This window comes from Eulemur rufifrons, chromosome 16 (assembly GCF_041146395.1).
Source record: "Eulemur rufifrons isolate Redbay chromosome 16, OSU_ERuf_1, whole genome shotgun sequence".
NCBI lineage: Eukaryota > Metazoa > Chordata > Mammalia > Primates > Lemuridae > Eulemur > Eulemur rufifrons.
Window position 1 is genome coordinate 62,687,581 of NC_090998.1, and position 23,250 is coordinate 62,710,830.

The 23,250-nt window shown below is 37.5% G+C and overlaps 1 protein-coding gene across 1 annotated transcript in view; it reads right to left on the reverse strand.

Moving 5' to 3' along the window:
• The window catches only part of LIN7A (lin-7 homolog A, crumbs cell polarity complex component), a 118,357-nt gene extending 102,406 nt beyond the window's left edge, over positions 1 to 15,951 (reverse strand). Inside the window, exon 1 of the mRNA XM_069490607.1 lies at positions 15,658 to 15,951. Within this exon, the coding sequence (XP_069346708.1) occupies positions 15,658 to 15,739 (82 nt within the window). The 5' untranslated portion in view covers positions 15,740 to 15,951. The remainder of the gene's footprint in view (positions 1 to 15,657) is intronic.
• Between the last annotated feature and the right edge of the window lie 7,299 nt (positions 15,952 to 23,250).

Genomic DNA, 23,250 nt, shown 5'->3' on the forward strand with positions numbered 1-23,250 from the left:
TTGTTCAAGACTGAACTTATCATCTTTCTCTCTAATTTTTCTACTTTCTGTTTAAACTCTTAAAGAATACCACCTTCCATCTAGATACGTAAGACAGAAATATAGTAGATATTTTTGATGTATCCCCCCTCCCTGTCTATTACCCATAAGTAATTCATTTGCATTCCTGTTCATTTTACCATTTTATAGAATGTCTTGAGAAGCTCTATCTGTGCCTGTCTATCCTGACCTATTCTTCCTCCCTAGGAGGTCACTATCACTTGCCTGGACTATTGCAATCATTTTCCAACTAATCTGATTCCATTTTGGCTCATCTTAGAATCAATTTTCAACCCCAAAGCACTATTTTTTTCCCAAAACACTGTTCTGATGGATATTATTTCTCTATTTAAAACATTTCAATGACTTTCCATTGGTCTTAGGATGAAACTGAATTTCTTTACATAGAAGATAAGGCCTTTCTAGACTTTATCAACTACTCCAGCATATTAGGAAACCATGTTCCCCTCTGGATTCTTATTTCTTATTACAAGATCACTCTTTTCTATCTGGCATGATCTATCTTGTATTTCCCTTTTGTGTGAGACATTCTTTCCTACACTCTTTACCACTGAATGCTTATTCATGCTTCAGATCTCCGGTTAAACATCACTCCCTCAGGGAAGCTTTCTCTGGGATACTTTAATTCTCTGTGTTATCCCTTTCATCCAGTTATTTTTTTTGCAGAAATCCAGCCAACGAATATTAAGTATCTACTATTAAATGCCTAATATGTGCCATGGTTCTTTCATAGTACCATCTATCTTTGCTTCCTAGTACTTGTTGTAATTTTACATTTATCCCTGTCACCGTTTGATTAATATCTCTTTCCTCTAGATTATAAGCTTCATGAGAAGAAGAACAAAGATTGTTTTGTGTTCTCTCTTGATGCCCAGCTTAAGGCCCATAGTATAAGGGAGGTACTCATTAAATATATATTAAATAAAGAAATGAGCCCAAAGAAAATAACTGTCTAGAAGATGGAGGAAATATTCTGGGGCAAGTTTGTCTTACTCAATTCTATTAAACACACATTACTCAAAAAATTGTTCACTGACTCTATAATCACAATTCAATCTTTGTGTACATAAAATGTATCAGAAACTTTTTTTTAAAATGTAATTTTAAGGAGGTTCTAGGAGATGCAAATTTGGAGGTTTGGTTGTAGACCCTAAGCATGAGGAGTTAATTTTAAACTTTACAAATAAAACATTTAATTGTGTAAAAACAGATGCAGCAATCTTATATTTTATTAAAATAATTTAATATTTTATAATCAAATGAAAAAAAATTTTAAATTTAATACCACAGACTACTAGATGTCCTTAAAATTATACTTCTACCTTTTCTAGTTGGTGAGTCATTAGGCACTAATTGACTCAAAATAAACATGCAGATGCAATAAACTTGAAATGGTTTGTTCAACAAGGTTTTGAATTTATAGTAAATAGCTTGGTTTTGTTCCATTTGAGAGAAGATTAAATAAAATAGGTTTAGCTTTGGTTTTATCTTTTGAACAAGATAAGTAAGATCTCGGTACTCAATGCACATTTTTTTAATGCAGGGCAAATTATTCATCCTTAAGCAATTTAATTTAGAAGGTATTACTTTGCAAGTGGTATTAACATAAACCATTCTTGCCATAATTTACTGATTATTTTTATCTCATCTTTAGGAATGCATACACAGAATACCTTAACTCAGGTTCAAGTACTTCATCACATTTTATTAATGCTTTAAAAGTATTTATTTTTCTATAACATTTATTAAGGATATCTCTAACAAATAAGGAAAAAAAATTAACCTGTCTCTCTTAGGAATCCCTTCTCTCTTACATGTATCTCAGGGTCAACACTAATTAATGCACATAAGCAATGCAAAAGAAAGAGGAAATTATTATGCTGGTTTATTAAGCACTGATGCGGAAGCAGTCTTACTATCTTTATCTGACATTTCCATAATAGAATGCCAGTTCAAATGCCAAAGAAGTTTGGAAGCAGTCACTGAGAAAAGCATATTGTTTACCTGAAAATCATTGTTTATATAAAAGGCATTACAGTCTTTTTATACGTGTGAGTGAGGTTGGAGGGGGATATACTTAATGTAAGGATCCCATTCAAGAAACATTTTTAACTCAATTAAATATGAAATCAATATGGATATTTTTATCAGTATAGGTCTCCTTTTACAACACATTCTATAGAAAATATATACTATACTTGTTTTAAAATTGAAATGATGTTAAAGGTTATCAAAGCCAGTCTCCAGAAAAGTACCAAAAGAAAATCCTTTGAGTTCAACCATATTCTTGCATTTCTATAAACATACCAGCTAAAAAACTATAAAATTCAAGTAAGCATTTTAGAAATTCTAAAATTTAATTTCACTCCAAGCCAAACTAAGAATAAAACACATGGGTTTCTTGGTGAAAAAAAATCAGGATTTATTGTTTTTATTTGCAATTAGAATGTCAATGCAGAAATTCACATGGCAGGGAGTGAGTGGAAGAAAACACAGGTGCCTAATTCACAAGCTACAAAAAAATAGTATAAAGGTGACCATCTGGGGAAAGCTGGCTGACTTAATTTTCCTATGAGCTTACCGTCTGTTCCATATTTCTCTTCCAAACTCCACATTCTGACCTTGAAAATGCATCTACATATTTTGCTATATGCATTTCCTTCTACACATAAAGGCAGGTAGACCTAATTATGCAAAAGATATAAATAAAACAAAGGACATATTGTGTTATCTTTGTTTAATCTAGTTTTCTGACTTTTTAAAAAGGTTTTGTTTCTGGTGATGACGCTTTTCAGCCTTTTGACCATTCTATAAATTCCTACACTTTCCGTGAAACACCTGCAAGTGCTAACAAGAACAGTTCTAGGAAACAAATGCTCCTTTAAGAAAGGTGGTTCACAAGAAAGTACAGAGGGTAAACCTCTGAGAATGTGATGGAGAGGAGATGTGAACCCAAGATTATAATCCTGATGTGGACATAATGGATAGTGAAGTAACGCCCACAGGAAAAAAGAGAAAGCTAAAATAGTGAGGAATTCCTGGCTTGTCAAAAATCACTGATTGCCCAAATATCCTGGGTCTATCAGAATTTCTGAAAGACAGCATCACACTTCACTGCCGTCATGAATGAATATGCTGAGCAGAAAAACATCTACTTGGTTTTCTTTTTATATTTCAGTATGAATACTGAAAATGATGCTAATCACAAAAAGTACTTCCTTTCAAGGACTTGTTGCTATATCTTTTCTTTAAATAGTCTTTTGATCGATCTTGCAGTTTTTTTCTTAAAAAAACCTATACCTATTAATATTACACCTGCAATGTCCCTAATTCATGCTTTAATCATTCTGAGATTATTCTCTGTCACTATATATTGTATGGTGTCTATGCTTCTGAAAACTTTTTCCAGCCTTGCATACTTTTCCCACATCAGAACCTCAATTTATACTTGCCTGTCCCCCCAGGCATCTTAAAGCTCATTGTTAAGCTAAACTCATTAACTTCATGGACCACTATGTTTCCCCTGTGATTTTTCTCCTTTCTTTATTTTCATTATCTATTAGTCAATAAGACATGTCCTTAGTATCTCTTTCTTTCCTTCCATTCCCAAAGCTCCTCTTCAAGTTTGGGTCAGATCATCCAGATTACTACAGTAATATAGTCCAAAATCCTCAAACTGTTCCAAAGAATGACAAGGTTCCTTGAACAAAGAGTTCCACATGCATATTCCAGATTGCTTGGAGAGTCACAAAATATAGTCTACAAGTAAGGAAACATCTTTAAATTTGCTTAGCCCAGTGTTTGGGAAACCCAATATTTCCTAATTCATTTTACCATGGAACTTTTCTCAAAGGAGCATCCAATAAAATCTCCCAAAGTAATGTTTGTAAAGCATTGATCCTCCCCATACATTCAATTCTACAGCCAATTTTCACATTAGTTAATAAATATACAATGAAGATTATTTCACTTTCTTGCTCAATATTTTCAGGCTCTCTCAATTTCCCATCAAAGAAATCTAGACACCTCTATTTATCTGTAAGCTATATGTTTCACCTTATCTTTCATGACTTCCTTAATTTCTGTAGCTCCCCCAAATGTCAAGCTTAGCATCTATTGTACAACAACTGCCCACCCTCATATCAAATAAATCTGTTTCCTTGAATAAATGTGTGCCATCACTTAGCAATGACTTAACTTTTCACATACAACTATCATACTATGGGCAATCTCTTCTAATGGTTTCTGAAGCTCCCCAAACGTGAATCAAACTCTACATTGCTGAAGAAAAATATATTTACTCTCACAGAACCCTTATAAGCCAGAAGAGAATGGGGGCCCCATCTTCAATCTTCGTAAACAGAACAACTGCCAGCCTATAATTTTATATCCCGCAAAATTAAGTTTCACAATGGATGGAGAAATTAAGTCTCTTCCAGACAAGCAAACACTGAGGGGATTTGCCACAACCAGACCTGCCTTGCAGGAAATACTCTGAACGGCATTATGCACAACAGATTCCCCCCAGTGTAAAATCACCCCAAACACCCCAAAACTCGCAACTCTCATAAAACAATAGCACAAGAGGGAAAACAAAGCAATAAGGTTCTACCCAACAAGAAGAACAGATCAACATTCCACATATCAATTCTACCTCTTAATGTTAACGGTGTGAATGCTCTTCTCAAAAGACACAGGCTAGATGAATGGATGATAAAACACAAATCAAGTACCTTTGCCTCACCCAAGTGAGGTTTAGAGGCTTGCCCTTCATTTTTCTTTTAAAGCTCTGAAAATAATGGAGAACGAGCTAAGAGAAGAAGCTTTGAAAACTTGTTAGTACATGATGACAGAGATTTCTAAACCTAGACTGAGGAGTGGGGGGGAACTAAATAGAAAAACAGGTATACCTTAATGTGTATCCATGTACAGCTATCTTGCCTATGGCTAATCTGTTAAGCTACTTAGGATAGAGGATTGTTAAGGCCAAGACCATGTGATGATTGCTACACTCTTAGTCAGCTCTGGCTGCGCTGTGGTCTGAATGTTTGTGTTCCTCCTAAATTCATATGTTGAAACCTAATCACCAGTGTGAAGTATTAGGAGGTAGAGTCTTTGGAAGGTGATTAGTGCCCTTATAAAAAAGGGCCCAGAGAGCTGTCTTGCCCCTTTCACCACGTGAGAACACGGCAAGAAGGAGCCATCTGTGAACCAGGAAACAGGCTCTAACCAGACACTGAATCTGATGGTAACTTGATCTTGGAATTCTCAGCCTCCAGAATTGTGAGAAATAAATGTCTGCTGTTTATAAGTTACTCAGTCGATGGTATTTTGTTATAGCAGCACAAACAGACTAAGGCAGACTGCTGGGACAAAATACCATAGACTAAGTGGGTTAAACAACTGGCATGTATTTCTCACAATTCTGAAGCCTGGGACTTTCAAGAACAAGGTGCTAGCAGTTTCAGCCTGGTGAGAGAGCCCCCTTGGGTTATAGATAGCAGCCTTCTGGATCTGTGCATCCTTTCAGGGCAGAGAGACAGAGAAAGAAAGAGAAAGAGAGAGAGAGAGAGAGAGATTAGAAAAGGGAAAGCAAGAAAGCAAACAACTCTGGGCTCTTTCTATTCCCATAAGGACAGTAATCCTACCACCATGAAGGCCCCACCCTCCTGACCTTATGGAAACCTAATTATCTCCTAAAGGTCCCACCTCAGGTACCATCACATTAGGGGTTAGGGCTTAACAAATGCATTTTGGGGGGACAAAAACATTGTCTATAGCATACACCCATCTTAATATTTTCTCATTGGTGGTTTTCATTTGGATGCCAAACTGGCAATATTTGGAAAATGTGTGACATCAGAAGAAATTAAAGTCTGCCTGGTCACAAAACATATCATTTATCCAGAGGCATGTTTCTGTCAAATTTAGCTAACTAAAATATGCCTGAGAAAAGCTGGCATGATAGTAATACAAAATTTCCCTTTGAGTTATCAAAATAAGTATCTCAGCATTCCTTCAGTCATGCATGTTAAGCTTTACTGCCTTATTTGTTTTATCTCCACTATTCCTTTACAAAAAAAACCCATTTTCTGGAGAACATATGCTATACTGAAAAAGGAAAGGAAATAAATCCTATATGTTTAGGTTAAAAGTGGTTAAAAATAAAAATTTTGGCCTAAAGAAGTAAGCTTTGGTTATTTGTAAGTTTACATTTCTTTCCCATTTAATGCCAGACAAATATGGCATTATTTGGGCCACTGAAATATATATTAAAACCTCAAGGCATGTATTTTAATAATGATGGGTATGCAGAGTGTTTAGGTCCTTCAGGACATTGATGGAAAAAAGGTATCACAATTTTCTCCTCATGCCTGAAATCCAGGTTCTGACACATTCCCAAATCCCTTTCCCTTTTCCCACTTGGAGGTAAAGACTGTAAGGAAAGAAGACCAAGGATGCTATGACCACTTTTCTCTCCCTTATGTGAGCCTGTCAAAATTCCAGTCCCTAAAGAAGTTTTGTCTATGCATTAGGGATCAGTAAAAGGTAATATGACTGTCATAGTCATTATCTCTTGGTTCGCTGACACAGGCTAGGAAGAAGGAAGAGAACATTGCTGGTACTTTCTTATAATTCTATGTGTGGTAGTCAATTTTAGATGTCAGTTTGACTGGATTAAAAGATACCTAGATACAGTCATCCCCCCTTATCCACTGTTCCACTCTCTGTGGTTTTGGTTACCCACAGTCAATTTTAGTACAAAAATATTACATGGAAAATTCCAGAAATAAACAATTCATACGTTTTGAATTGTGCCTCCCTCTGAGTAGCATGATGAAATCTCTCGCCTACCTGCTCCATTCAGGTTGTGAATCATCGCTTTGTCCTGTATATGCTACCCACCCAATAGTGTATAGAAAAACATAGGACCTATAGTTTGATATTATTCATGGTTTCAGGCATCCACTGGGGGGGGGGGGGCTTGTAATGTGTACCCCTTGACCAAGGGGGGACTACCATAGCTGTTAAAGCATTATTTCTGAATATGTCTATGAGAATGTTTCTGGAAGAGACTGACATTTGAATCAGTGGACTAAGGAAGATCCGCCCCCACCTAATGTGGGCAGGCACCATCCAGTTGGCTGAAAGCCTGGATAAAACAAAAAGGCAGAAGAAAGGCAAACATGCACTTTCTCTTCTAGAGCTGGAAAACCATTCTTCTCCTGTCCTTGGACATCCGAACTCCAAGTTCTCTGGCTTTTGGGTTCTGAGATTTGTACCAGCATCGCCCCAGCCCCCACTGGGCCCTCAGGTCTTCATCCTCCAACTAGAGTTGTACCATCACCTCCTCTGGCTCTTAGGCCTTCAGACTTGGACTGGGACACACTGCTGGCTTCCTGGGTTCTCCAGCTTGCAGATGTCCTACTGTGAGTGGGACTTCTCAGGCTCCATAATCATGTGAGCTCATTCCTGTAATAAATCCCCTCTCATGTATCTGTATCTGTGTATCTGGTTCTGTCTCTCTGGAAAATTCCAACTAATACACTATCTGTGAGTTTTTTCACCCTTAGTAATAAAAAATTAATAACCATTAATACTAAGCAAAACCATTTATTAAACATCTGTTTTCAAATAATTGTGCTAGACTTTCAAAATATATCACTTACATTAATCTTTACCAACATTAGTATACATTCCTCTTACAAGCATTGGACAGGGTTCTGTCCTTTTGGTCTGGGGCAACATGCTCTCCTGTTGTGCCTCCCATCTGTCTGTCAGTTCTTCGAAGTCTTTGCAAACACCTCTGCCTCCATTGTTCCTTACAAGTTCATGTTCCTCAGGGCTTGTTAAAAACTTTGTTACAGACCTATGCACTGCTCTTGACAATGTAGTGTAGTGACTAAGTTCAAGGTCTCAAGAATCAACTGGCCTAAGCTCCATTCCTCTTCATTTAGCCTTTCTATACTTCAATTTTAACTCTTCAAAATAAAAATAGTGCCTGCCTTATAAGTTTGTTGGGAGAATTAATTGAAATGAAGCATGGAAAGTGCTAAGCACTTTGCCCAGCATGTAATAAATACTCAATGTATGTGAGCTGTTGTTATCATGTTCAAAATATGTTTGAAATTATCTGCTTAATATCTGTCTTCCCTAGACTGTTAGCTCTATGCCTCGCCTGTGACTTGGTCACTTGGCACATGGTAGGCTCTCATCTGATTTTCCTTGAATGACCAAGCAAAGGAAAGAAGAATCAAAGGAATGTATCACCATGCAAAGTGGGCATCATTATGCCTATATTAAGGATAAGAGAAATATAATGTGGAGAAAGTAGCAATAGTCTAAGCTTCCATAGATAGTAAATGGCAGAATTGCAACTCAAATCCTTATTTGTCTAAATCTGAAGCCCATGCACTTTTCATTTATCACACTGGGGAAAATGTATACCCCTGGGGGGAAGAAGTGGGGAATAATCATTCATTATTGAGCACTTACTGTGGATTTGGTAGTGTTCTAAGCACTTGAATGTATTTTCTCAGATAATTTTTACAGCAGCCTTACAAGTTAGAGACTATGATTATTTTCAATTTTACAGACAAAACTAAAGTTCAAGGAGGATAATAACAGATCAAGGTTACATAGATAATAACAAGTCAAGATTATATGGCTAGGATGAGGCAGAGTTAGATAGGATTGAGACCTAGCCTTATGGATCCAGAGCTCACACCTTTAACTGCCAGTTTGCCTCTCTCAGCATCATGAGATGCTTTACAATTAAACAACACTAAAAAAAAGTCCAAAGTCAGGGTGACTTTTACCCAGTCAACTATTCAGTATACATTTGAGATCTGTATATAATTAGCTTATCTTAGAAAAATATAAAAAGGCTAGTGAACTCTAATTTCTGCCCTGAACTATTACTGAATCTTAAAGGCCATCTGTACTGACTTTTACAATTTGTTATTCAACTTTTGCCTATACATTTCTACTAATATTAATAGGATGTTCACTAATTCCTAGAAGGCACTGTTCTTAAGTTTAAGCAGAATAAATATAGTAAATTTTTTCTGGAGTAAAAATCTTTCAAGTTATATGTAAATGTCTGCTCATTTACCTAGTTTTAACTCCCCCAAACCTATGCAATATTTGAAGACAAACCACTAATTTATTCAGCAAACATTTGAGCACTTATTTTTCAAGCTCTGTGAATGCACAAACACATATAAAAAACTTATGTTTTTATGGGACAGCTAGGTAGAGGAACAATCTCAACCTCATATGGTAAGTCTTCTAATAGAATTATTTCAAAAATTGTTATTTGAAGCATCAAGAAATAGTGAGTCAAGGAAGGAGTTGGCAAATTGGGTGCATATACAGGATAATTTTTGTTTGGACCTCCAGACATCTCCAAATGCTTCCTGTTTCTGGAGAATACCGAAATAAACAGGGCCCTGCTTCTTAGGATACCCTAAAGGCAGCAAACATTCTCTGTCCTAGCCTCCTGGCAGTAGGGTGGGAGCAGGCAACATCCAGGACTCAGGGAAGAAATAGTTACCATTGTTGAGTGGTTACTATGTATCAGCCCTGTTCTATGTATTTTATACATGTTAACTGATTTAAAACCAACAACTCTGTGAGGTCAGTGCTATTATTAATTACCATTTGCTATTTTACAGATAATAAAACTAAGACTTACATCAGTTACGTAACTTTGAGGCAAGTTGCCAGAGCTATCACCAGGTAGAAAAGCTGGGATTGAAACCCACTCCTAGAGTGTTCTGTAACTGTATAGTGCAACAGGAAATACTCTCATTGATATCCAAAAAACAAAAAAGTTCATTAAAAATAACTTAAAAATGTCTATTGGAGACTACAGAAAAGATGAGAAAGCAAGCAAACACTTAATATTTGTAGACTAGAACATATCTGGATGCCAATGTGGGAAGGCTTTAAGACAAGAGACAAAATATACTCAGCTCAGCTCCTCTCTATCCTTTCCTGATCAAAGCCACCAGGGCATACATCTTTAAAACAACATAAAAACTAACTTAATTTTTATTTTTCTTATTTCTTAATCTCTATTCATGTCAAATTAAAAAAAAAAAAAACAAAAAAACCTAGGAGCAAGAAAGAAGAGGCAGGTCCGTTTGGACTGTGAGCAAAAGCAATTTTCAGGCAAATACAGATTTTATAAAAACTAGTGAATAGAGCTGATTAGAAAAGCTATAGGCTGCTCAAGGCTTGGATTGGAAGATACATGAAGTAATAAGCTCTGCATGCCTTGAAAAGTGAAAAGGGAAAAGAGAAAAAATTTAATGTATCACAAATACTATGAGAAGTGTGGCACCCATGGGATTCTCATTTGCATTCAATTTTTGTTCTTGTGTTTTTTTCATAAGGTTGAAATCTGCAAAATAAAAGTATGTGATTTTATATTAGAATGTTTAAAGGACGAAAGTTTGATTTTTAAAAAAGGGAAAGCACACTAAGATTTGTTTAGTCAATATTTTAAATTACAACTCATTTTAGAAGCCAAGAAATAAAGATTTCCATTTACATTTTTGCAACCTGTCCAACTTGAATTTAACTCACAGAAAATGTTAGGTGCCAGTATTATCAACATTTTATCTTATGTAAGCACATAAATGCCGATTGTAAACTACTAATCATGTCATAAGGAAAGTATCAAATATTTTAAATTACTTAATTTTAATTAACTCCTAGAAATGTTTTAATTATTCATTTTTCTCTAAGAGTTGGTTTTGTATTATTCCTTTACATGCCATGATTATTTAAAAGCCATTCATCTTAAAATTAGGGAGAAAAGGTAAGCAAAAGTGAAATTTTGAAGAATTCTTTTGTATTATCTTCTTTGACCTTGAGATGGAAAGTGAAGGAGACTTGAAACTACTGTACTTAAGGAAGTTCCTAAATCCATGCAGTTTTTAACATAGTGAAACATTCCTATGAAGGAATGTTTAATATGAAGGTGTTAAGTATCAAGGATTGCACTCTGCTTTGTTCCCTTGAGTTTAACTGAAGGTCATTCCTGGTTTTAAAGATTACAATCTGGGCAAATGAATCTCTAGTGTAGGGGAGAGTGGCTGTGAACATTTTAAAGTCTGGAAGGGAATTTCACACTAATCTCTTTATCAGCATTTTCTCTTTGCCACAAGGGTAAATTACATGCGCTACCCCCTATACCATCACTGTCTAACACAAAATATTAGACTGAAAATGAATATATATCCTGTAATGACCACTTCCATTCAACATGTAGATTTATGCATAGGGACATGTAAATTACAGGGCTCAGTATATTTCTGAAAACCTAATTATAATTTATGATATTTTAGCCTAGCAATAAAAGGAAGCAATAAGCTGATCTATAGGTTTTCTTGGCATATAAACAAATTTCTACCCCAGGATGCTCCCTTTTCTCAGGGAGCCTTCCTTGCCCAAAGCTAACTCAATAGGTCTTTCTCCATTATTCTCTATCCAATGACATATTTACTTTCTTTAGAGCACTTCATATTTTCAACTAATCTAAAATCCCAATTATGAGTTACATCATCTGACCCCTGACTACCAACTTTACACATCCCATTTTCTACCATTCATTCCTCTGCTTACTTTCTCACGCCGACTTCCTTGATGTTCCCAGGATGCACAAGAGTTCCTCCTCCTGAGCACATGCCCCAAGACATCTACAATATTTGCTTTCTCACTTTCCACAGTGCTCTTCTCAAATACCATCAGCTCAGGAGGGCTTTCCTTGATTAACATACTTAAAACAGCAGCCCCCATCGATAGCATTCTCCTTTATCTAGTTTTATTTCTTCTCCTTAGCACTTGTAGTTGTGTATGTATATGTCCATTGGGTGACACTCATTAGCATGTAAATGCCATTAGATTTTATTTATTTTGTTCACTACCACTGCTACAGTGCATAAAACAATGCTTGGTATCAAGCTGGTACTCGTTTATATTTAACAATATTTAACAATACTTGTTTGTTAAATTAATTAATCCCTTACTTATTATCTGTCTCCCTCATTAGACTCTTAAGGACCATAAAAGCAAAAACTTTTTTTCTGGTATTTCTGCAGCATCCTGTATGTAGTAGGTGATAAATGAATATTGAATGAATGAATGGTTTGCCTGTATGTGTGTTTTAATTTCCCTGTCCCAGTAGATATTAATTATCACATGAAATAGAATTACATCTGTTTAGCACACCAGTGTACACCAATCCCACAATAGGGTCTGGCTTATAGTAGGGACTCAATAGTGAATAATATCAAGAACTGGGATGAGAGTGAACAGGAGCTTACGCTGGCCACAGCCACCCAGAAGCCTTTGTGAGGTTAATCTCAGGTCTTAATGGCAAAGTTTTGGGCACGCACAGAGGCATGAAAGTCTTGAGTCACCCTGTTCATCCTTTTGGGCACCAGCTGGGCCTTGGAAAAGCTTGCTTCCCAAACAAGACCCAAGAAGCTAGATGCAGACTTCTGAGCTCCTTACTTTCAAACAGATCTTTTGAATTTGGGGAGCAGTAACTCCTAATTTCAATCCACAGCATTGATCTGTTTGCTTAAAATGTTTGCCCTGAAGACTCCAGATGTATCCGTTTATGATGCCAAAGGGCACCAAACAAAAAGAATTAGATTTTAGTATAAAATCTCCACTAGGTAGTAGAGTAACCTTGAAAACATTTCATCACTTCTTTCATGTTTTTCATTTGTAAAATGAAGATACTAAAGAAGAACTAGCAGCTTTAAAATTATGCACGGTGCATTCAGATTCTCTGGGATGCCCTTGGGAGGCTTTGTCAAGCACCTTCCTTCCTTCCTCTCCTTTGCCCACCGGCCACAATTCCTTTTGGTTAAAAATCACACCCCTGAAAGCTACTGTTACTGATGAGTGTACAAGGGAAAGAAAGCTTAAAAATCACCGACCTATGCTTCCTTTAACATCCTTTCCAGGGCTAAAATGCTGTGAATCTATGAAGTGAACCTCAGTCCATTACTAAATATCTCTATTTTAACATTGCTTAAGTTACTGTTGCCCTTAGTTTACTTACACTAACTTACATTAATTTTTTATTGTACTGAGAGTCAGGGACTATGCAGACACTGAGAATTCAAAGAAGAATTTAGAAATATTCCCTTTCCTCAAGGAGCACCATCCAATGGGGAGACAAATGCAACAGTGTGATAAATGCTCTGATGGGACAAAAGCCGTGCATAAATTTAGAACCCATCAAAGGATACCAAAGCAGCCTGCCAGAGGGGTCATCTGGAAAATCTCCCAGTAGGTGACCAAAAACTGAGTCCTAACTTTAATTAATTGAATTACAGACTGCTAAACCTACACAGAGTCAGAATCTTCTAATCCAAACTCTGGGTACGGCAGAGAGGGAACTGATGTCCAAAGAGGTTAAATGACACACCCAAAGTGAGTAGTAGAGTTGCAACTAGGATCCAGACCAGTATTATTGGGCTGCTTCTACTAAAAGGCACTTATTTTTGAAGGAGAAGTTTTAGAACCTTTTCTTTCATCCTTTTCATGATGAAATTAACTGATTAATCATATTTTAATAAGGTAAACAGAAAAATATTTATATATATTGACTTCATGCACAGTGGTGATGTCAATAACCCATAATCCCTACGTTACATAGTTTTTGTGAGCTGCTGGTGAATTTATTTAGATCCATCCACACTCTAACCCGTCTTCCCTCCTGAGCTTCTGCATGGACCTAATCACACTGAGAAGACAGGTACAGTTTGGCTGTGAACAAGAACAAACTTTAAGACATAAATCTTGATCTGATTAGCACCTCCTCTGAACAACTGACTGAGGCAACAAAGGGCTAAGGTAAAACCCAAACAGTGAAATATTTTTATTAGTATTATTAGTAGTATATAACATTGCTCAGGGCAATCTACTTGGAGTTTTTGCCCTTACTGTAGTCGTTTTACTTGGGATGTTTAATGACTGTGATTTAGTAATGGGACAATATAAGAGCTCATCACATTAAAACAGAAATACTTGGGAAGTCCATAGTTTCTAATAGCTCGCCATCTGTTTGGCTCTTACTCGCAATGGATTTATCCTGCTTAGTGCAGATGATGATATCGGGGGTGAAATCAAGGATTATACAATGGATTTCTGAGCACTTTAACGACTGTTATTAATTTGCTAGCTTGCAAATCAACATTTTCCAACATAAATCAATTATGTTTTCTTTTTCAACTCTTATCCCAGGTAAGGTTGCTATGGGCACCACATAACATCTGTTCTGGCGCCAACAGATCGCGTTAAAGTCACCCACAGTCTCTCCAAATTAAAAACCTCAAACTGAGTTCTCTGGCTTTGTCACTGCACTCGCAGAAGGATGCTCTTTTGCCTTGCCCCACCTTTCAATTTAATCCTCTAGAAAGAAAATGTTTAGAGGTACATCGGACGAAATGATTTTCGTATGAGCACACCATTTCCAAATGGCCGCCCAGGGTCCTAAATCCTGACGCTGCGGAGAGGGACTAGCGGGTGTCCTCCTCTGCAGAGCCCTGGGACTCAAGCGCCTTCATAACTGGACGCTGAAATCCAGAAAGGAAACATGAACACTCAGAGACAGGTATAAGCCCGCACCAGAAAGGCCCCCAATCGCAGCGGGTGACTCTATCCTTGAGCTTGGGGAGGTCCCAGGGCGGAAGCACAACTGTTTCCCCATTCAAGTCAGAGAGCAGGGCTCACAGGGTCGCAGGTCAGAAGCTGAATTTCAACCCAACCTGCGCTTTGTCCTGGCGCCTTCTGCAGCCCAAGCACCAAGGTGGCACCGAGCTAGGAGAGAGCAAGACTGGCTGGGGCGGGAGAAGCTGAGAGTTGCTACAGCCCAGGGGGAGCAGACGCGACCCCCGCCGCATTAGGAACGGGAAGCCGGGGAGAGCCGGGCTCCGCTGCCGCGACGCGGCGCCCCCGGCCCGGGGACGGCTGCCCGCGCTCCGCGTTGCCCTTTCGGCAGAGGGCAGCTCCCCGCCGCCGCAGCCCAGCCGCCTGCGCCTCGCCACCCCGGGGGTGCACCCTGCCCGCCCCCGGGCGGGCGCCAGGGCACAGGCAGCCGTACCGACCCTCGCCCTCCGGCGCCTGGACAAACTTCCTCCTGGGTCCCCGGCCATGCAGGCTGGCAGGCGGCGCCCTCACCAGTCTTCTCCGGTCTCCGGCCGGGCGAGCTTTCTCTCTGCGCCTCTCCAACCCCGAGCCCCGGGCGCCTAGCGGTCCCCGCGCATCCGTTCCAACAAAGCCGGCGGCCCGGAGGCGCCCTGGCGAGGGGCTGGGAGTGGTGGCGGGGGCGGCAGAGCCCGAAGAAGGCACCCCTGGGCTGGGCGAGTACAGCGTGAAGGGGCAGCGGGGACGTGGCGGGGAGAAAAAGGGGAAGAAAGTATCCGGCTCTCGGCGCGAACGCCTTCTTGGCTCTTCCTCGCTCCCCCGTCCCCCTGCCCCAGCGCGTCCCGCTGTCCCGGTGGGAGTTGGCATAGACGGAGGGGGAGACAGAGGGGACGCAGTGGCCTGGCCGGCGAGCTGCTCCCTTACCTCTGTCCAGAGTAAGCGGCTGGACCACTGTCAATGTCGCCATGTCTGCCGTGGGAGCCGAAGTGACGCTCGGCTTCAGCATCAGCAACCGCTTGTAGTGAGAAAAAGAGGAGGAGATTGGGGGCGGGGGTGGAGAGGGAAGACGGAAAGGAGGGGGAGGAGGGGGAAGGAAGGAAGGTGGTGGTGATGGAGGAGAAGAAAGCTCGGGTGGGTTGGCGGCCAGATGGAGACGCAACTGTTCCTCGGCGGCAGATCTTCAGATGCAGCGCGAAGCGGAGCAGGTACCGGAGAGCGGCGGCATCGCCAGGCTCTGGGAGGGAAGGCTCTGCCCTAGAACTTTGCTGCTCTACCTCCGGGAGCGCCGAGTGGGTGTAGCTGGCGTGTTGCTCTTTCAACTTTCCACTGTAATAAAATGATCAGAATATGTGTGTGTGTGTGTGTGTGTGTGTGTGTGTCAGAAGAAGAGAGGGAATGGAAAGAGGATATGAGGGCGGGAGTGGAAAGATGAGGTTTTTTTTCCGATTAAAAGAAATTGTCAACCCTGTAATCGCATCCCCTTTAGGGAGAAAATGCTCCTAGTGTAAGAAATGTTTGAGATTTAATTACAATTGCTGTTAATTTCTGTTGAAGTTTTTTGGAATGTTGACTTGTAACAGTATATAAGATAACCGACCTAAGGCCAGGGTTCCATCAGTAGGTGTCCATTTAGGACCTGAATTTATTGCCTAGAAAATAAATTACCCGTAGTAACAAACTTTTAAAAATATTTTAAAATAAAAAACATGAAGATGAATTTCTATCACTAAGTTGGGTTTTTTGTTTTTTTTTTTTTTTAAGCCACTGATATTACTTTACCAATTCAATAGATGCACCTCAGAAATAAGTAGGATTTTCAGACTTTTTCTCAATTTTTTTACAGATCACTTCTAGTAAAGGTGTTCCTCCCCCGAGTTTTGCTCCTATTTTCCAAACTGATTTTGATTGTCTATCACTAAGTTTGAAAAACATGTACCTGGAACTTTTTATGATATATAACCAGAGGTTACTCAATGATACCACTTAACGGATGAGTTAATATGTATTAGTTAATGTGCCAAGAATTGAGCTAGGGTGTTCCATGCCATGTGTCATGCCCCTAACTTGGGGGTTCAGTATAGTCCCTGACTTCCTGTGGCGTGTGATTTAGTGGAAAACCATGTTATTAAAAGGCTGACTTTACTGTCAGTTGATCAGGATTCAATTACTAGTCTTTAAACATTCACTGTGACCGTTTCATCCCCACAAACAGACTACTTTCACTGTCTTATGCCAGTCAGGGTTGGTACTTCCTGACTAAGAAATTAAGAAGTACAGAGAAACCTGCTGTAAGCAGAATGGGGGCACCTCTGGCTGCAGGATTGGAAATGAGAGAGCTGCCTCCATCCCCTTCCCTTTGATAAAGCTGAATTGTTTTGGCTAGCAATAAACTCTTAAAGGCAGACACTGTTCTGTAGCAAAATATTTGCATATAGTCGATGCCATTTTCTTGTGTTTACAGTATGGATGATTTCCGAAGGTCTTTTCTATTTTACAGCTGAAAAATTAAGCGACATTTCACCAATGACTGGGAAAGCCAAAGATGATTGGCCACACATACATTTAACAGACCCTAAAGACACATCTAAAATAGTTGTTCAAATGCTTATCTTTTAATTTAGTATTTTAGAAAGAACCCTGATCTTGAAATTCAAGTCTTGGTTATGTGCTCTTCAGAAGTCACATAACCTTTCACTGATCCTTAGTTTCCTCATCTGTCGTACAAGAGAAATATTATCCTTCAATCTCACAGAAATTCTGCATATGAGGGTTCTAGTTCTACACAGCAATCTCACTGAAATTTGTGAGGGTCTGCTAGAATCATACACATGAATGTGCTCTGAAAACAGTAAAGAATATACAAGTTTATTTATACATGCCTACATGCCACCTGAACCATGTGGAAAGCACTGTGCTAGGTCTGGCCATGCAAAGATTAATGACACATGGCCCTCTCTCTGGACACTGCTCAGTTCCATTTGGGAGATGAATGGTGATCAAACCATGAAATGCCATGCAGTAAGTACTCTAAGCACCACAGGAAGCAAGGGCTGTGCTGCGGGATGCCAGAGGAGGAAGCAACAACTCTGGTTGATTATCCTTATTCACATCTCCTGAATTAAGCAACAGAAAGAAGTTGAGTTGTGCACAATGATGTCAGAGTGTGTTCCAAGGTTTTGCACATAAAATTTTCAAAAGTAATTCAATAATTGAGACTGAAAAGAATGTATAAATCCCTTGTATTCCAATGTAGTTCTTTTAACAACATCATTTATTAGTAATATGTACTTAAGCGGCTTGATTCATAAGTTTAAAAGCCATAATTGTACCTATTTCAACAAAAATCCCAGATTTATATGATCTATGAAGGCATGTTTTTTTTTTTTTTTTATCTTTTTATTTGCTAATGTATCTCCAGAACCAAACATTTCATAGACTGTTTCTGGACTTAGGCCTTGAGCTTCCTTTTTTTTTTTTTTTTTTTTTTTTTGTTGAGACAGAGTCTCACTTTGTTGCCCAGGCTAGAGTGAGTGCCGTGGCGTCAGCTTAGCTCACAGCAACCTCAAACTCCTGGGCTTAAGCGATCCTACTGCCTCAGCCTCCCGAGTAGCTGGGACTACAGGCATGCGCCACTATGCCCGGCTAATTTTTTCTATATAGATTTTTAGGTGTCCATATAATGTCTTTCTATTTTTAGTAGAGACGGGGTCTCGCTCAGGCTGGTCTCGAACTCCTGACCTTGAGCAATCCACCCGCCTCGGCCTCCCAGAGTGCTAGGATTACAGGCGTGAGCCACCGCACCAGGCCGCCTTGAGCTTCCTAATTGAAAATTTGCTCTGTCATTCTTTCTCTGTGTTGTCTCTCTGTGTGTTGTTTTTTAAGGATTAAAAGAGTAAGTAATGGGAAGTATAAATTGCCGTATATTCATGTTATTATTTCTAGTAGTGGAAAGTTGAATGCCTTTAGTGTATATTTACCCAGGTATAGAAAATGAATAATAATTCATTATCTGTTAGAATTTGTTTTTATGAAGTATGAAGAATTATGGTCTCTCCAATAATATTTGTGAATTTCTTTTTAAGACATGCAGAGATCCTATAAGAAAAATTTTCTGACCTCTTTTACCTTTGCTTAGGTCGGTGTGCCCATGCTTAGGTCTCATGAATAATTGGTCACTTCTGTACCAATCAGTGTTTCGTCAAGGTCAATACATTTGACCTACTCATATGCTAGTTGTTTTGTTCTGTATTAATCAGAGAATTGTTAAAACATCTTTAATTATACTTTTATCTTAGCTATTTGGTTACAAAATCACTATACTCTTCCATTAAATGATATATAGTAATTTAGTCCAGCGATAACTATATTTTCAATGGGATTAATTAATTCAATAAACACTTATTGAGCACTTTATATGAGCCAGACTTGGTGCTAGATTGGTCTCTCTCTTTCTCTCTTTCCAGCCCAGATAAATAGATATTCTTATCTCATTTTGGAGATAAGTAAACTGGGGCTCAGGGAGGTTAAGCAGTTTGCTTAAGAATAGTAGCATCTGGATTCAAGAGCTTCTGTGCTTTCCATTAAGAAACATCACACTTCAGTCAATATTATTGAAGATATAGTGATTTCAGCCTTTTATTTCTGAGTTCCAGATATGTATATATATATACTTTCTCTTGCTGTCTCTTGTTTTTTTTTTTTTTTTTTTTTTTGGTGTCCTTGAGATATACTCAAAAGAGAGGAATGCATGAAGGTAAGTTAGGTCAAAGGACAAAAGAACTATGATACTGTTTCCATTCTATATAAATATAGGTTAATATTACAACAACTGCCTACTTTGACACACAAAATCTGTTCTTTTTTAAAAATTCATTAAAAACTATGTTAAGGTCTGTTTCACATAATTGAATCTTTTTAAACTATATGACAAAATCAAGAGAAGGATTGCATAAAGCCATTAGCATACCAAGAAAATGTGTTTAGTTAGATTATAAATGGAATATAATGAGCATAGTTTTATATGAGAAAATAGCACCTTCAAACTGGAATTCTTTCAGCCTGGGTGTTAGAAATTATTTTTGACTGGTTCAAGATATCACAGTATCTTTTATAATTCACACAGCTTTATCAAAATAGCACTAGATTAAGATGCGGTGCCAACCAATACCTTGGAATATAAATGTTTATTTTTAATCATCATCATAATTAGAGTATCTTACAATATTTATTTTATCCTTATATTTATTTTGACAATTACTTATTTGTTCATTCAACAAATAATATAATATGTCAGGCACTTTTTTTAGACACCAGGATATTGTAGTGAACAAGAAAAAGTCCCTGTTCTCACTTAGCTTGTATTCTACAAGGAAGACAGAGACAATAAACAAATAAACAAGAAAGAGGGTAATTAGTTACTAAGTACTGTACAAAAAATGAATAAACTGACAAATTAGAATTACAAAAGACACAGATAGGCAGAAGGGCCTTCTAAGGAGCAGGAGAGCAGAGCCAGGAATGAGAGAGCAGACGCTGTGTGTGTTTGGGTAAAATCAGCAGTTCAATTTGGAGAATAAGAAAAACAAGCCCACAGAGGGCCATGAAGAGTCAGATGGTGGAAGGTAATATTAACAGAAACATAATGAACCCTTCATTAATTTCTTTGTGCCCATGATAGAATAAAAGGTACAAATACACTCTATGCTAAGACAAAAATTTGTATCATAGCATCTACAATAAAAATTACTAACATCAGAGTGAAATGAAAAATTATTAATTCAGAGTTGGATGTTAGAAAATTAAAGATGAAATGAAAATTTTAAAAGTCAATTCTAATTATTTTTAATTTCCTTCAAAAGGAATAAAAAAGAACTTTGAGAGGAGGAAATTTGAAATCTGAATAATTATTCCTCAGTCGTATTGTCTTATTTGCATTGTCTTACATTACCAGTTATCATGCAAATCATAAGTTTAATAATTAACTTTTATTCTGATTCTGCCGTAGGCAATAACACATATAATTCATAAGTGCAAAGTATTTCTGGTTCTACAGCATTTTATTTATGCCTATTGACTCATAGAATGTAAAATGATGTTTTTGTTTCATTTCAAAATGAGAATTTTTCTATTTTCAGTTATGATTGATCTTTTAATAATGAAATTTAAATTCAAAGCTTACAGTTTTTTTCTTCTTCGTTATGTATCTCAACCTCATATTCATACCATTGCCTCCCAAACTCATATTTACATTTCTTAGCAAAGTCTAAGAGATACAAGAAATACAAGGCAAATGAATTTTTAAATGAGATGTATGAGTCATCTCTTCTCAATTTGCTCAGGAGGTATTTCTAAACTATCAGAATGTACAACCTTTATCAATTAAACAATTTTTTATTACTATTGTCATCTTTACATTTTTAATATATTCAACATTGAGTGAAAAGTTATGCTTTTATCCAACAAATTAAGTACCTATTGTATGTCAGGCACTGTTCTGTGCCTGCTTCTAAGGAATTTCACAGAAAAAAGAGGGACATGATGATTATAATGGGGTGTCTGTATTGCTGGCAAATCTTCTAATCCTCGAATGGGGAAGGGGCAACACCCATCACTTAAATCCTTGAAAAGGATGCTAATGATATCTAGGGCTTGTTTGTTTACACTCTAGCTTCATTTAAAATATAGTTTAAATGGCTTTCTCTTGAAAAGCACCTCAATTTCTGACTTTTATTTCTTTAAATCCAGCTTAACTTACTCCATTCAGCAGTATAATTTCTCTCCAACTTTCATACTATGGAATTAATTAAGGATATTACGGAGAAACAGATGAAAAGGCCATCTTTGAATTCTTCCCAGATTCTTACACAGTACAGTAATTGAGGCTAATAAAAGAATTTACTCTAGTCATTCTGGGAAACATACATGTCAGTAATTAACAAGTTTAAGTGCTAAACGCACCATTAGCATGGACAGCATATAAAGATGAGAGTTCCAAACTCTCACTAGTTTTTATCCTCCAATGCTTTAATTTAAAGCAAAAATTGCTACAGTTTTAATTTGTTTACATTTAAATATGATCTTTCTGGGCCCAGCCTAAAACACAAAGTACCTTTTTCTTAAAAGTAATTAGGGGGATCAGATTATGCTCCTCTAAAACTGAGTTTCTCACTCTTACCTTCTCTGATTTCCTGGCTTTTCTAGACCCAGATGAGCTCTTACACCTTTGCCCCGCAGGTGGACTTTTCTGCTACTTGCAATCTCCTCACGCCATCCTGTGTCTGTGCAGTTATGCAAGGTAGATCCACTTTCTGAAATGCAGTGTCTCTGAGAAGTGTTCTCTTTCCAAGGTTTCTCAATTTTGCTTTGTGCTTAAAGCATTTACTCACATAATAAATGCAATTATGACTTTATTATACCTTCTTAAGGTTTTAACTAGAATGGGGGGAAAATGAGGCAAATGAAGATGTTCTTAATTCTGAATGAATTATCTCAAGGTTCCTGTTACTTGGATATTGCATAGATCAATTGTGACTAGTCAAGGTGAATAAATACTTTTATCTAAGCCTTAAATAAAAACAATCCCCCAAAAGTGGAGAGAGTAAGCAAATCTCTGCCATCTTTATCTAGGTGGGATAAGCAAATAAACTAGTCTATTAAATCTTTCATCTATTCTTTTGTGGGTAAACAAGGGTTTTTGTTGTGGAATTTTAAGCATAAGACAATGTACATGGAAAACAATCCAAAGGGTATTGCAAAACCCACTCACTCACTATAAGTAATTGATGTCAACAAGGACATTTTTGGTTATATATGTGTGTGTGTGCACATATATTTTTTAAAAAACTCAAATAGAATTATATGCATTATATTTTGCATCATGATATTATTTTAGTGATATCTTCGTATCAGTATATATAGATCCATATAATCCTTAATTAGTTCATAAAATTCTATCAAAATATTAATAATTTCATATTGGTCAGTTCAGGTTGTTTCTAGGTTTCTGCTATCTCAATCAGGGTTACAAATGAAAATTTTTCTTGTGTACGTCATCTTTATAGGCATAAATTCCATTCAGTTATGGCCTTGTATTTTTATATAATCCAGTGCTAACATGGCCATTTTCAATGATATGCTTCCAGATTATAATATCTGTGACTGTTTTATTCCTGCTTCATTGTATGCATTCTGCCTATACCAGTTGATACCACTTATCTATACAAATGTCATATTTAATTGAATTTCTAAAACCATAAGTGATTTAAAAAAAAAAAGTGAGTTGCCATAGACTAATGACCATTTTTTAGTTTAAAAGATGTAGTGTCATGTCATGTGTTACCCAGCAATTCAGTAAGTCAACAGTGACTACCATAGTTTTCCACTAAGAAGCTAACAGTATATATTTCTAAAGCAAGATAAAAATTAAAAGCCTGAAAATCCACCTTAATTTTACTTTATTTAAATTTAACTTTATTTATTTAAAAATTTTTAAAAATATTTTTTAATTGACACATAAAA